Source organism: Delphinapterus leucas, chromosome 18 (assembly GCF_059928025.1).
Source record: "Delphinapterus leucas isolate spDelLeu-1000000601 "Yukka" chromosome 18, BTC_Dleu_Yukka2, whole genome shotgun sequence".
Classification (NCBI taxonomy): domain Eukaryota; kingdom Metazoa; phylum Chordata; class Mammalia; order Artiodactyla; family Monodontidae; genus Delphinapterus; species Delphinapterus leucas.
Window position 1 is genome coordinate 69,622,724 of NC_143146.1, and position 16,186 is coordinate 69,638,909.

Sequence of the window (16,186 nt, forward strand, 5' to 3'; positions counted from 1 at the left end):
CGGGAAGATCCCACATGCCGCGGAGCGGCTGGGCCCGTGAGCCATGCCCGCTGCGCCTGCGCGTCCGGAGCCTGTGCTCCGCAACGGGAGAGGCCACAACAGTGAGAGGCCCGCGTACCGCAAAAAAAAAAAAAAAAAAAAGGCTGAAAAGATAGTTTCCTATACCTAAAGATTCGGTCTGTGCAGTTGGTAGTTCTTAGCACTCCTATTGAATCTTGCCCAAAAGGCAGCATTCAAGAAGTATGATACAAAATCCTTTTTCAACTAGTTTTTCTTGGTTCAGATGAACTGATAATCATATATACTTGCTTCCCTTATGTGTACACAAGATAAGTAATATATATATATATAAACCCATCTACATGAGGAAAGGGAAACCTTAAGAGACTAAAACAGTCAGTAAGTGGTAGAGCTGGGATGCTATTTGGTGCTTTGCAACAGGAGAGAAATATGATGAAAGTGGTATCCTGAGAAGCTAAAGGTTCTGTGGTGTTCAGGATAGATGGTATTCAGGAGGCAGGGTTAGACAGGGACACAAGTTGGACTGTCAGAATCGTCTAGGCAAGAGGGCTGGTCCCTATGTGGTGGAGGCAATAACACAAGAAGGAATGGATGTGAGAGACATTTTGAAAAGGAAATCATAGATTTTTTTGTTTGTTTTCTCTCTTTTTCTCTTTCTCTTTTGAACACTGAGGTTTTGCCTAATACTGTGGGAGGCACTGAGGAAGTTCAAGCCATGTTAGACAGTATGCAGATTTTTCTTGTCTATGTCTGCCATCTGTGAGACACAGAGGCAGCTGGAAGTAAGGTTAAGTCTGAGGCTTCTTCTCCACACCTCCTGACGTGAATCGTTGGTTAGGCTTGATCCTCTTATTATAAAAGCAATATAATTAGTCATGTGATAGAATATTTGGAAAATGGAAATTTAAAAGAAATCATCCATAATTCCACCATCCTAAAAATGGTCATAATTATCTTTTTGATGTGTTTTCTTCTAATCTTTTCTTACTATGCATTAAAAAAAATTTTTTTTTTAATTGTAATCGTAGTATATACCACACCATTTTGTGCCCTACATTTTTTTTAAAATATAAATTTATTTATTTATTTTTGGCCGTGTTGGGTCTTCGTTTCTGTACCAGGGCTTTCTCTAGTTGTCGCAAGCGGGGGCCACTCTTCATTTTGGTGCACGGGCCTCTCACTGTCGCGGCCTGTCTTGCTGCAGAGCACAAGCTGCAGACGCGCAAGCTCAGCGGCCATGGCTCACGGACCTAGTTGCTCCGTGGCATGTGGGATCTTCCCGGACCAGGGCACGAACCCGTGTCCTCTGCATTAGCAGGCGGACTCTCAACCACTGCGCCACCAGGGAAGCTCCTGCCCTACAATCAGTACACTGATTGATTAACAGAATGCCGTGGGACTAGATTTTCTAAGGTAACACGTACTGAGAAACAAGCCAAGGCCAAGGACAGCCCTTGAGACCCCCAAAGTCAGGGAATGAAAGAGGGTATTTTAAGTTCATCAAAGATTGAGAGTAGCTTTTGATATGTTCTAGCCTTCTGTGCAGCAAACAAATTTTTGGTGCTTAGTATTTTCCTGTGATTGATTAGTGTTCAGTCATCTTGGTGGAGCAGCATAAGGAGAAGGTAGCCACGCCTGGCTATCTCTGTTGTACTTGGTCTGTTTAAACAGGTTTGTGTCATAAGACACAGTGTTATTATGATGTGCTCTCAGAGGTTGGCCAGAGGCGACTGTGTGCTTTGTTAAACATCAAGCTCTGGAGAAATAATAACATGAGAAATCTCAGGACAGCCTCTATATATTTGTACACACACATATATTCTCTATCAGAAAAGAACACCCCATCCTACCCCCAGAAAAGCCGTACAAAACAGGCATAAAAGCCAAGCAATGCCCTTTTCTTCCCTTAATTCAAAGGAGCACCAGTATAAGGAAACTTCAAGGGAAGCTACTATTGATATAGGTTTAGAAACCTGCTTTGCTTTTAAAAGTAGAATTGTACCGGGACTTCCCTAGCGCAGTGGTTAAGAATCCACCTACCAATGCAGGGGACACTGGTTCGAGCCCTGGTCCGGGAAGTTCCCACATGCCGCGAAGCAACTAAGCCCGTGCGCCACAACTACTGAGCCTGAGCTCTAGAGCCCATGAGCCACAACTACTGAGCCCGCATGCCAGAATTGTTGAAGCCTGGGCACCCAGACCCCGTGCTCCGCAACAAGAGAAGCCACTTGAATGAGAAGCCCATGCACCATAAGGAAGAGTAGCCCCCTTTTGCCACAACTAGAGAAAGCCCGTGCTCAGCAATGAAGACCCAATGCAGCCAAAAATAAATAAATTAATTTTTTAAAAAAGTAGACTTGTACCAATTTTGAAAGATGATTAGACAAAGGGTAGCTTGTTTCCCAAAGCCAGAGTAGCATCTGATGGGTAGATTCAGGACTTCATACTGTTGCTGCCTTCCCCGGCAGATCCCTCTTCCTTCTGCCCAAGCCTGTAACTGCTGAATTCAGTTTGCCTCTTAGTTCTTTACCATTATCCATCATAGTCCTTCTTCTAAAAGGACTATTACCTCCAGGAAATAGCCGCAGCAGAGAGGTATCCCCTGACTTTACAGCTTCGATGGAGACAAGGGGACAAGAGTCAAGAGGAATATTGATGGAAAGGTGTGTCCTTCCAACTTGAGTCTTAGAATCTGAGAGTCTCTATGATGCAGCAATTTGGGATACTAATCTCTCAATAACTGGAGAAGGGTGTCTAGCATAGGAAATTATTTATGCATTTTTTTTCTCTTCATGGGCATTTTCCCCCCAATATCGTCTCTCCCTCCTTCTCTCCCAGCTCTGCATCTCACCCAGCTCTGCATCTCGCCAGCCTCAGCACTACTTCTTCTGCTGTGTGTGTGAGTCTACTCTTGTTCCGATTTAGCTGACCCTACTCTGCTCCCACAGGCAGCCTCTGAGCACCTCTGTTGTAGCACCTGTAATGCAGCCCTGTAATTGTAACTACCCTCAACTTTTCCTATTATAAATCATACTGTTGAGAAGAGGGGCAGTGTCTTATTCATCTTTGTACATTTGGTGCCTAGCACGAAATATACCTTAGAAATATTTCACTACGAAAGGGTGAAAGAAGCTGTAACATGAGTTAATTAGTGGCTTTGTTTCTATTTATGACAAGATACCAGCAAAAAAATCATATTTTAATTATACCAGAAGCACCTTTGGTCAAATCATTCTTCCCAACCTAAAAGAGGTCCCTCCTCTTGTTGCCCAGCCATAAGCACTGAAATTTGTCTTCCCAGTCACCTCCAAGTTCCATTGATACCGATATCTAGGGCTCTAGAGAGCTATGTTGCTACCTTCTCAAATTCTTAGTGCTTCTCTCTGTATGGGATGTGTTCTAACGTCATTCCTCCTCCTGGCACCACTTTCAGTTCTTTAAAATGTAGATTAGTGGTCTTATGTTAGGAATAAAGAGGGAAAAATGTCTATCATATTCTTAGTGTACTGAGCTGAATTTATCCAAGAAGGCATATGTGGTTTAACTATATAAACAGTGCAATTGCATTATTAATCCTGCAGTCTTATTCCTCTTCAGTTTGTGGGCCATGGTTATTTCCAAACTTTACTTAGTACCTAACTGTTGCATGACACCAGGTGGGAAGCAATTATATATAAAAATGGACACTGGATCCAGGGCAGCAGGTCATTGTACATTTTCTTTTCTTTTCTTTTCTGAAAATACAGCATTTATTGCAGGGCTCCAATCAAGGAGAATGGGTGGGTCATGCTCAAAAGACCTGACCTCCTTTGTGTTCAGGTTTCAGGGAAAGGTTTTTAAAGGGAACATTAGAAGTGAGGGTTGCAGGGTGCCTGATCAGCTCATGGACATTCTTCTGATTGATTGGTGATGAGGTAACAGGATGATATTTTAGGAATCTCAGTTATCAACCTCTGGTTCCAGCATACCATCTTAATAATGGTGTGCCTTTCAATGGGCAGTCTCAAACATTTACAAAACAGATACTTTGGAGCATCAATAAAGAATTTCCCAAAGGATTCATCATAGGATTTCTTTAATGAGCAAGTTTCCCTTTCATATTCAAATTATAATTTGAGTCAACATAAAGAAAATATATTCACTGTTGTTCAAGACAGAAGAAGGAGATTATAGAATCAAACCTGATAGAGATGAAGATAAGCCTCTAATAAGTCTCTAAGAACAGACAAATTCCACCTAAGGGACTGAAAGATCCTGTCTAATAATCTAAACAATTCTTTAAAAAAAAAGAAAAGAAACACCCCAAATTAGCAATTACATGTATTTTCGATCAGGGCAAAAATATGTATGTTCTAGAAATACCAGACAATAAATTAATTTAAATCTCCAGGAAAAATTTTTAAAGAATTATTAAAAGATGTTTATGAGCATGAAGAAATAGAGGTGGTTGATAACCCAGATGCAGAATGGGTCCATGAAGAACAGTTGGCCCAATGGTGTTCAACTTTTTAATTGAAGGCACAACAGGCATGCTTAAAAATTTGAGGCTGATTCAAAGCTAAGGAAGATAGATTAACTTTTTTTATGCCCTTCAGCCTCTCTCTGTGGAGAAAGGGTTGCTCATTTCCTCCAGGCTCCCTACTTTCACAAGGGACTTGTGAAAATTAAATTGTCCTCTGTTTGATGCTCAAAGCATATACTTTTGCCCCTAAACAACAAAGCAAAATATGTGCATTTCTGGCTCCTTTTGGAGGAAAAAACCTTGAATCATCTGCTGTCCAGTCCTTATCCAATCCAAGTTGTTGTAGCAACAGCATATTGCCTAACATACATGCATTCACTCCTCTAGACATTCTAAATTTTATCCTTGGAAAAATTCAGATCATCGTTTATTCAATTTTTTACTCAATCATTTATTCAATCAACTGCTATTGATTTCCTCCTATGTGCCAGGCCTTGTGGTGGGCACATAGAATGTGCATGAAATAAACCTGGTCCAGACACGACAGTCTACTGGGAAGGTAAAGCAACGTATAGGTTAACGAGCAAATAAATAGGTAATTACAAATTTAGAAAGTGCTATAGAGCCAACACAGGGGGTGCTGCTTCCGCTTAGGTAAAGTGAACAGGGTGGCCCATCTGAGACTGCATGACTTAAGATGATGCTTGAAAGCTGAGAAGGAGCCAGCTATGGGAAGGGCTCCATGAAGAGCATTCCAGGCTGAGGAGCAGCACGTAGAAAGAAGACTCTAAGGCAGCCAGGTCTAGAGAAAGCTAGTGAGGAGACTGTGATGAGGTGGGAGTGGTGAGCTGGGAATAGAGCACGCAGGACCCCGTGGGCCAAGTAAGAAGTCTGGATTTTTTTCCAGGTGCAATAGAAAACTTGGAGTATTTTAATCAGGGAAGTGATACGATTCAACACATAGTTTAAAAGATCACAGAGACTAGCATACTCAAACCATGTTTTCTGAGGTGCCCTCCTAGAATTAATTTTCCTATATAGTGCTTTGTTATCATACTATTATGGACACTGAAGTGTCAGTTAGGAAACCATGGACTAAGGCTTGTTACCATATCCAATATCACTGAGGATGCTGATTCTTTGTGAGGACCCAGGAAAATTTTCCCTGGGGGTCTCAATATCTGGTGATGTGTGTTTATCTTGAATCACTGCTTTGTTTTTATCTTATGAATATGTTAAATCTCATAACTGATCTTGTTTCCCTTTTGGCTTGTCTGTTAGGAATCTTAAGCCACATTTTCAGCCACCTCCTGCAAATATACAGGGTTGTGTGGCTTGTATGTCTGTGAACTTGGCTTTCTTATGTTTCCACCTTTCCTTTACCTTTTTCCAAACACACTTAACTGTTTATTTTATACTTTTATAATGGAGGCATTTTCATTAGCTACCTTAAAGAAAAAGGCAGAATTAAATAGTTGGAGGAGAAAATCAGGAATTAAAAATATCTTAATAAATTTAAAGACCTGTTCTTAAGTTTGAAAGTTCATTTGTTAAGTACAGGATAGAGAACACTCATTTAACACAGATTTTATGAAGACACAGAAACACCACTTAGACTGACTCTAACACAGTCTGAGGTGATGGAGATAGCCTCCCACACAGCACTTAACATTGGTGTAATGGTGAGTTTTCTTTCTGTCTTCCCTGGCAGACTGTCCCTTGAGTCAAGGACCACATCGCATTCACCATTATATCTTTCATACTTACTGCAGTGCTGTGCAGGCATTCAATTACTTAATTCAAATTAATACCATGCTGATTTAATGATAGAGTAAATATAGATTAAAAAAAATAAAACCTCTCATTATCTCAGACTGGATCAGCATGAGTGCAATCCCTTGAGTTCAGGAGGTACCCACACACTATGCCATATACTGCTGTGCTTGGCCATATCTAGAGCTCTAAGTTTAGGGTAGGAGCAATATTTTTAAAGAGATACTGACAGACTGGAGCAGATCCAAAAGACAGCAATCAGCTTGCTGAATAGTTAGAAGATGTGTGGTTTGATGGAAAGGAATGTTTAGCATGTGAAAGCAGATTCTTATAAGGGACAGGTTGGCCTTCTAAAAATGTCTGAAGAACAGGCATATGGAAGAAGGAATAGATTTGTCCTAATTCCAAATGACAGAATTAGAGCCAATGGATGGAAATTATAAGGAAAAACTTTCTTAAACATCTTGTAGTCCTCAGTGAGATAATATCCTTCACATATGTTGGGTAAAGTATTCATTAATTGATCTGACAGTGACTTGTATAATAGGTGAGTGGTTGGATTAGAAGATGTTTAATATCCTTTTCAAATCCAAGATGTAAAAACGTTATGCCCATAATAGTTGCAGTGAACAAATGGATTGCTTATTAGCATGTAACAAGCTAATCTGATTAATGTGCCACATAACCACTATTTACAGGTATTAACATGACTGTTAATACTAAAGGTTTTGCGTTAGTCATGAAAATGTTTCCAAAGGCAATAGGTTTTGACAGGGTGAGAGAGTAGGAAATCACACGGTTGCAGATCTTTGAAACAACTTATAAAAGTGAAAGAATTTTGGTTTGGCTGCAATGGATGGGTATGGGCAAAGAGCCCAGGACAAGTCAGACCAGATCGCTGGCCATAGGAACTGGAGCTGATGGTTGGCTATGGTCCCCAGGGGATGGAATGAGGGCAGAGAATGCGCTCGCAGAGGCCTGCAAAGGTGAAGTTAACTAAAGAGAGTAGCGAGGGCTGAGAGGCAAAAAAACAAAATCTATTACCACTCACAAGTCTTTGCAGTAGGACCTGGACTCCAAGTGGGAGACATGGCCTAGAGGTGGAGAAACTGAGTCAGAAGAGAATCCACTCTGAAACCTTTTGTGGAGGGTCCTGGTCACGGCTGCGAATGTTAGTATTTTTGGCTGGCCTGCATTGGTCCTTGGGCATGTGGTGTATGTATGTTGAAAAGGTTTATTGACAAAGAACGGGGCACATACATCACGAATCAATTAGTAGAGATTCTCAGAATGAGCTTCAGAGCCCACAGGAAGGCTTTGACATTAACCCACAACCTTTGGATTCAAGTAATTTAAAAGCAGCCCTCCAGCTCGGTTCTGCTTTTCTTCTACCGACCACTTGTATCTCAAACATTTTCCTACTTGGCAGAACTACCTTGGCTCCCTCTGAACAGGCTGACGAGGAGGCTGGAATGTGTGTGAAGGAATAGAAGCAGCAGCAGACAGATGAAAGCACAGTGAGCCATTCCTGGCTTCTGTAAAAGCGCTCCTCGCTTTCTGCCATGTGTACACAAAATTCCATTGAGCGCTAATCTGGGATCATCTATCAAAAGACTTAAAATTTTTAAATACCAAAAGTTTTGTTTAGAGGTCAAATTTCAGAGTTTTGACTGTATTTGGAGTGTGTGCATTGGGAAGAAATGCCACGGAGGAGGCCAGGCAGTACACAGAGTTAGCCTTGAGGATGAGCAGAAAGCAGAGGACAGTCTAACCCTTCAAAAAAGGAGCTGTTAAGCAAAGAGATGGTCAGGCTGCCTCTTCACTTCAGTATTGTGGAAGGGATGGGTGGATCTCCAGTTCTTGGTCTTCTACTCCAGAGAGGGCCCATGGTTCTCACTGGTTAGTTAAAGGCTCTGGGCTATGTACCTTACTCTAAAGACACCTCGATCTCAACCACCACAAGAATTTAGTCATCCTATACCTATATTTCCACCCCGCTATCACATACAATTAAATAGGATTAAGATGATTTTCAGTACGTTCTTCCGAAAATTTTCTCCCTTATCCAATTTCCCCAGCACCCTTTTAGTGCCACAGTTTTTCCTTCCCTGTCCCTCATGTGTAACAGTGGAAAGAGTTAAAATACCATCAGCTTGGAGATACACAGAGGCTCTACACTTGGTTGTTATATGACCTGGGACATTGCTTCACCTCTGGGAGTCTTAATTTCCTTTTCCACAAAATAGGATAGCACAAAGGGTTGCCGTGGAGATTAATTAAAGACATGAAATGTAAATAGCATAAGGCTTAGCACTCAGTAGGTGCTTTGCATTGTCTGCCACCCTCCCTTTTCCATTCCCCTGTTCACTGTTCTTGTTGGCTCCCAATATTCATCTGTTTATCCCATCCCTGAAATAGTCTGAGTGAAGATTCTTCTTGATGACCAAATTAGGAGAGAGGAAAAGTAGTTGAAAACTAAAAACTAGTACCATCCATTTTTCTCATTTTTGAAGGAACTGGAATGGAGGAAATCCAGCATCTTGGGTTTTCAGCACTCTCTCCCTCTCTCTGGTTCCTTTGGTCCTCACTCACTCACCAGTCAAGAGCAAGAGCTCTCTCCACGAGATGCATGGAGGACATTTCAGCCCAGGGAAGATTGTCAGCAGTTTCTTGATTTTACATTTACAACAAGCAGAACAGAACTGCCCACCCAGTGGTGATTCTTCTAACACTTGGACCAAATGATGAAAAAAATTCACTGAAAGGGCTCAGATTTCATAGCAATACATTAGCATGAAACAAGGCGATAATGATGCTAATGAGAAAATAATGTTACCTATCTGCTTTAAATATGGTATTTTGGACACAAAGTGGCAAAACCACGGTGAGTAGTTGCATGGATTTATAGATACTACTACCTTAACCATAAAAAATAAGTTGGACATGACACAGGGAAGACAAAGATGTTGATACATGATCCTTCATAGATCCCTTTATTAAAAATCAGACTGATTTTTAGAAAAATTGGGCTTTACGCTAAGCTTTCTTTTAATTAGGAAATTCAAATTCTTCTTTTTTCTCCCTAATTTACATTCAATTCTTGTTCTTCATTGCCATCTCCTATGAAATACTATGTTTCATGTTGTTGTATCTGCTTATATATATCAAAGAATACATATTTATGAACTTGATGTTTTCAGAACAAAACACCTCAGGACTTTCAACATGTTCATGTATTCATTATTATGCAAAAAGGAGGCATGGTGAATTTTTTTTGTTTTAAATAGTAACCTGGCCAGGATATAGTGCAGTGCTTCTCAGGAAGAATCATTCCATTTACTTTTAAAATGCAGCCAAGTCAGTGTTAAACTGCAGGGTTGGCACTGAGAATGGTCAGTCTTTCTTTAAGTGTTATCCACAGCTAAAAAGCAACTACATATCATTTCCTGCCTTTTCCTTCCCTTTGCTTGGTTTCCCAGCACATATGCAGAGTTCCCAAGTCCCATGATCCGCTCTTCTTTCTCTCTCTACTCTTCTTCTACACTCTCCCACTGAAAAGTGATAACTGGCAGGTGTTTGCGGCAGGGACGTCCCCAACACTGGACTGTCAAACTGAAAGCATGTACACAAGGTGGCTGACATCAGCATCTCCATCAGATGGCAGCCAGTGCTGGATCTGAGCTTGGGGATTGGACCTCACTAGCATCTAATACTGCAGTGGAGTGCTAAGCCTGTCTGCCATTCGTGCCCAGGCTTCTGGCATACCAGAGTCGCTAGATCTTAGATCCCTTTCACCATCCACAAAAGATCCCCTGGAATAGAAAAACTCTGATCAAATCCTAAATAAAAATGAAAAAGGAACACCCCTTTCCTTTCCTGCATCAACACTGACTTGAAAACCTGACCCTTACTTACTCTTGCATAATTATCGGTAGAGGCTCACAATTGCCATGAGAGAGAGTACATTCCAGTGTAGGCCCTAGGGATCTTTATTAACGTGCTCATTTACCTAGTAAGATATTTACACGAAATGAGCTGCTTCTCAGAATTGCAAAGTTCCCACAGGGAAAGATGTTAGGACTGACCACCGTTAGCCACAGCAGCAAGAATCGAGGACCTAATTTAAGTCCTGTTGAACTTTCAATTGAAAGTTCTTTATTATTAGGATTCCAAATCCCAGGCCAGGCTATGTTTCAGTTTGAGACAGCCAAAATAAGAACAACTTGGCCTTATGCCTCTTTTTCAAAGAACTTTATTCCCTCAGCCCCAGGTTCAGAATTTGATAACATGTTTTCTATGGACTTTTTTCCTCTTTACATCAAACAATATTAAAGAGAAAAAATAGGGGAAAAATGCTAATTACCCCCATATGTATACTCGGATATGGCCAAGTGGAATTACTCACGTTTTCCTTAAACACACACTGTGGTTCCCGATCTCCACACATGTGGGCACAGACCCTCCTGCAAAGCCCTCCTCAGTCTCTGCCTGTTAGATTCCACCCATTTTTTTAAAGCCCACCCAAATGTCTCTTCCTCTGTGTGGCCTGCTCTCGTCACCCCAGTCAAAAATAATATTGCTTCCTCTAATATTGCTCTTGTGTCTTTCTTGAGGCCCCTTTCACATAAGGCCTGTGTTATATGCTTTTGCATAACTTCTCTATTGATCCCAGGCAGCTTGGCAACAGCAGCATTGCGTGGATCTGCATCTTTACAATGATTCCTGGCAGTGTCTTAAATGTGAGAGGTACTTCAAAAGTACTTTACTTCTGGGTGATTAAAAATTGGACAAGTGGAAAATTTAAAGGGGTAGATACTTAACAAATACACTTGTGCTCTTGCCTCTGCCAGTCTCATCTGTGAGAGCTCTCAACTTCCCATGCAGAAGGGGCCTGGAGCATATTTACTTAGGGCCTTAAAGCACTTGAAGTTCACTTTTCACTGGAAAAGCTTTATTTATTTCTTTGTAATGAAGGGTGGTAATTTATCCTAAGCTGTTTATGCTTATTTGAAGTAGTTTTTCATTTGTTTCTCACATCCATCTTTTAGCTGCCTTGGAGAAGGCGAGTGTGCTTTCTCTAACCCTTACAACCAGAAAGATTGATTTCCTATGCCCAGGGCTTATTTTTCTTCTGCTGCCTTTCCTCTTCCCTCTCTCTTTTCCTGTGAACTCTTTCAGTGAGTGCTGCTTCTCGGGGCTTAGTCAGCTCAGAGGCAGGGCAGTACTCGCATTGCCTTCCTGCATTGTGTGGGGATCAGAGAGGCTGGACTTGCCTCTCTCCGGGGCTTGGGGCCGACTGTGGACCGTCCCATCTCCTGTCTTCCTCTGATTGGCTCTGCGAGGTCACGTGAGGCCGGGGGTTGGAATTCTGAGTTGTGGCTTTTGGCACTCCTTTTTCTTTTTAAAAATCGCTGGGTCTGCTGAGCTCTGCTGGGCTGGATGCCTCGCTCTGTAACTGAGACTGAAGGCAGACGGAAACAGCCACAGGGCAGACTGAGGGCAAAAGAAAATCTGCCGGGATGTTCAGTCAGGGACCCAGGACCCCAGCTTCAGGTTGCTACTATCTAAATGCCATGACACCTGAGGGCCAGGAGATGTATTTGCGATTTGATCAGACTGCGAGACGCTCTCCTTACAGGATGAGCCGGATTCTAGCACGCCATCAGCTAGTGACTAAAATTCAACAAGGTGAGTCGCCGGTAGTGGAAGGCTGTTGCTAATTCTGATTTCTGTTGGCTCTCTTTCATGCTAACCCAGTTTTTAAAATTATTGTTTTCACTTTACAACATACGGATTTCTATGCCAAGCTGCGCATACCTTTCAGAAATAACTTAAGGCTGCCGTTTCAAGCAAACAGTGACAGCACTTAGCTGCCACATAACTCAACATAAAGTCCACAAAAAACTTCACGGTAGGACAGTGAATCATAAATTTCCAAGACTTATGTGTCTCTACAGAATAAATAGACAGGTTTCCTCAGTATGTATTTTAGGAGCTTTTCATTTTTAAACGTGACAAGTTCCACACACTCTGTCACATTTAAAACTTGGACACTTGTTTATTTAATTAGGAGAGGGTGGGAAACTAACTTCCACCCTGCCTAGATTCTTTAGAGCACTCTTAGTGACAGGAGAAAGTTAAAATTCTATTCTTAAGGGCCTTGGGCTGACAACCAGTGTCACATTCTCTGCCTATTTGTACGTTTATGTCGGCAGTTGCCACTGATTTGTTGATACTGTTTTTCTGGTAAAGGATAAGTGTCTGCTAATGTCAAAGCAAATCTTGTGACAGAAGCACCAGCTTTATAAGGCAGAGAGGAGAGGATATTGATTACAAGTTGTTACGTGTTCCTTTTTATTCTCAGGGGGGAAAAGAAATCACTAACACTCATCATTCTCCAAAAATAGTTTAAAACATGCGCTTTATCTTAGGATAGGTTTGTAGAAAGTAGAAAGGTGAACATTCCTAAGAAACTTCTGTTGCCCATTTAAAAGACACACACAAATACTACACATGTACAATAAGTTTATGAAGTTTATAACCACCCCCTCCCAGACTTCTAAACAACTAAATTATTATATTGGTGATACATAAGTTGACCAGGATATTCTAGAGCCATTATAAAAGTACAATTTCCACTTAAATAAATAAGTTTAAGATTATATTGAATTTTAGAGGGGAAGTTGGGGTTTGTAATCATGAAAATCTTATTGTAATGTTTCCAAAAGGAACAATATGTATTCTAGTGAGCACCATTTGATGAGATTGTTTCCTTGGAAATTAGGATTTGTTTTTAAAGGTTCAGGAACTGGTTATGTGTGAAGGATACTGGTCCTACATACCGGTCTGATTTCAGGAAGGATATTATGTCATTCCATAAACTCTGTGTGCATGTCTTGATTGAATAGGAACAAAAGTAATTATTTCCCTGTGGCTTGATTTAAAAATATACTAGGCTTATAATAAAAACCAGCTCCATTTTAGTTTTAGAGATTTCTGACAACGGTGCTTTACCAGACGTCATCATCATTATGGACATAGGGGCTCAATAAATGTTTGGTGATGATTTGATGATTTGTAGTCTGCACTCTGAATGTTCCTCAGCATGCTTATGAAGTGTATTATGTTAGAAACATTGCATACAAATAGTTTGAAATGTCTTTGTAAATCTCCTTAAATGAATTTGCAATGATTGATTTCATTAAAAATTATATTCTTTCTGGAATGAAGATTGTTTTTCCATTGAGGACTTGAAGTTATGAACACATGCATGATCATTGAAAATGTATTCTGTGTCTGTGTTTCATTTTGCCTAATTAGAAAATTTGAGCATACTCACTTTTTTTAATACTGGGCAATGGAATGTTTGAAGCTAATGAATGCCTAAAAATTAAGTGACAGTTAGGATCATAGGGAAGCATGAAAGAATTCCAACAATCCAGTGGTTAGGAACTCATTATTTGTTAATAATGAGTTAATAATACAATGCACGATTGTGTCGTAAGACATTGAGAAAGCAGAAGCAAAATGATTTTACTGGGTTTACTGTATGAGTAGATTGGTTTACTGTAATAGAGAATAACAGTGTATCACGCACTGCTCAGAGCACTTTATATATATTCCAATTTATTTTATCCTCAAAAAATAAATTCTTGTAGGTAAGTACTATTATTATACCCATTTTACAGGTGAGAAAACAGAAGTACATAGAGTTCAAATAACCTCTCCAAAGTTACATAGTAGGAGCTGGTATTTGAATGTATCTTAGCTAGAGACCATGCTCAGTAATACTCCAAACCATTTTTTAGTTTTTATAATGAGTGTTAAACTACTGAACCTACGGTTGATTTCTGGATTATATAATATTTCAGTCTTTTCTACTCAGGGTACAGCAATGAACCATGTTACAGAATCACTGTGAGATTTCCAGTCAGGTCTTATTTCTCTAGTGGAAGCAAACTGCTATGTGTTTTACCCAATAGTTAGTACCCAATAGTACACAATGTCGGGTTATTATACTAATGGCCCATAATCATTCAATTAAAGTTTATCAAGTGCATATTAAATTAATAACACCGATATTTTTTGTAACTCACATACTGGTATCTTGAAATGACAGCCACATCATTAAGATTGTTTACTCTGCTATAGATCTTTCAAGGAAGATTTAGCATTATATTAATGTAATTTCGAGATCAACACTTACAGTCTTTCATGGCTGTTGGGAACAGTGCAAACAAGAGTAAGTTGCTCCTCAGTGACCTCATTACAGTGAGATAATCATTGAATGGCACAGACATGATTCAACAGCAGATCCGCTCATGAGAGGGAAAAACAGGGAAGAGAAATAAAGGAATCTTTGATGATACATAGGATCAGAATTAGTTGCTCAAACTCAGGATGAATCTAAACTTGCTTCTCATAGGGTATGCTCCAAAATATACATGCATCATTTCTCTAGCCATCTTCTTAGCTCTGGAGTTTTAAGTCCAGTGAAAAAGAGAAGTGATGTTTAAAGTAGGGTGTTTTGCAGAGTGAAAGCTTATCACACAAGTCATACTGCCCATGATCCTTGCCCCACAATCTTGCTGAATCAATGGGGAAATTGTTATAGGGAGACAGAATGAAAATTGTAACGGTCCTTATTTCCCTTACTGGCAGACTCTTGGAATGGACAAGAGGGAGGACACTGAGGAGGTGGAGGAAGAGTATGTTAGGCCATGGAAGGGGTGAATTGGGATCTTATGTCATTAGATGGTTACGATTTATTGGCTACATGTGCATCATGCTTAAAGTCTATACACACACATGTTACTCGGAAAATCCAAATTTAAGCAAATGTATAAATGTGATTACTTGCTTTGTGAAAGAATTCATCATGCTTTTGAACTTAAAAAAATATTGTAATGCTTTAAACAGCATGATATGGACCAGACTGCAATAAAGTCCATTGAACTACAGAAAAAAAGAAGACAGGGATGCAGGCTCTATTTGGAAACTCTCTCATTCTTTTACCAGGCAAGTTTCAGAACTTCGCTGGGCCTTCATTTCTTGATGAGAAAGTGAGATGGTATGACTATGGCTCCCAAGGTCTTTCTGTAGTTGAGTCAATAACTCCTTGAACAAGGGTGTGTAACGCAGGGAAATTTAAACCTAAAGTAACAGAAGCCCAAAAGGAAACAGAGCAGCTGTCTAACGTGGAATAAATCAATGGCTTATAATTTTTCTACATCTTGTCAAGGAAATGGTAAGGTGGAAATCAGATTTTAGTTCTACTTCTGATGCTAATTAATTGTGTGATCTGAGGCAAGTCACAACTTCTCTGGGCATTCTTTTCTTCTTCCATAAAACAAAGAGTTTGGATTAAATAAATGTGAAGCTCCCATCCTCTCTAAAACTCTAGGATTCTGTGATCACAGGTTATTACTTTAAGAGAAAGATGATTCTTATTTACATTTTCCTTATTATGTCATTCAACATCTACCCGGACATACTTCTTTGATACCTGGTTAATGCTCTCATTATCAATTTAATAGGAACGTTAGGATGTCCTGTCTTGTGGACTATTTAAATGTCAGTACAACCTATATTTATAAAGAAACCTGTAAAAACCTTTCTTTATCAGGAGTCCTGGACTGTAAAATGGAGTTATTGCAGTGCCTAGCCTATTGCAAGGACCGTAGGGATCCGAGAGTGTTAATGTAGGTGGATCCCCAAGCTCACAAAAGACCTCTTTTCTTGATAGTAAATGCAAAATGTGGAAATTTCACTACTAGGAGAATTAGTGAAAATTGATCTTTGCACGTTCATTGACTTTTTACCTGACACTATTTTTAGAGATAGCACTTGAGTTGAACTCAACTAGAGTGGAGTAAACTGCTTTTTTATGTTTGCAGGGAATGGAACTGGGCATTAGTGATGTATTCTCTC

At 40.1% G+C, this 16,186-nt stretch overlaps 1 protein-coding gene across 2 annotated transcripts in view; it reads left to right on the forward strand.

Annotated features, from left to right (window-relative positions):
- STARD13 (StAR related lipid transfer domain containing 13) overlaps positions 1 to 16,186 on the forward strand; it is a 295,675-nt gene that overhangs the window by 111,051 nt on the left and 168,438 nt on the right. Inside the window, exon 1 of one of the 2 annotated variants that reach the window (XM_022574635.3) lies at positions 416 to 11,944. The exons of the other annotated variant lie outside the window; for it this stretch is intronic. Coding sequence (XP_022430343.1) covers positions 11,776 to 11,944 — 169 coding nt within the window. The 5' untranslated portion in view covers positions 416 to 11,775. Of the gene's footprint in view, positions 1 to 415; positions 11,945 to 16,186 lie in introns of those variants that run through there. 2 annotated transcript variants of the gene reach the window in all.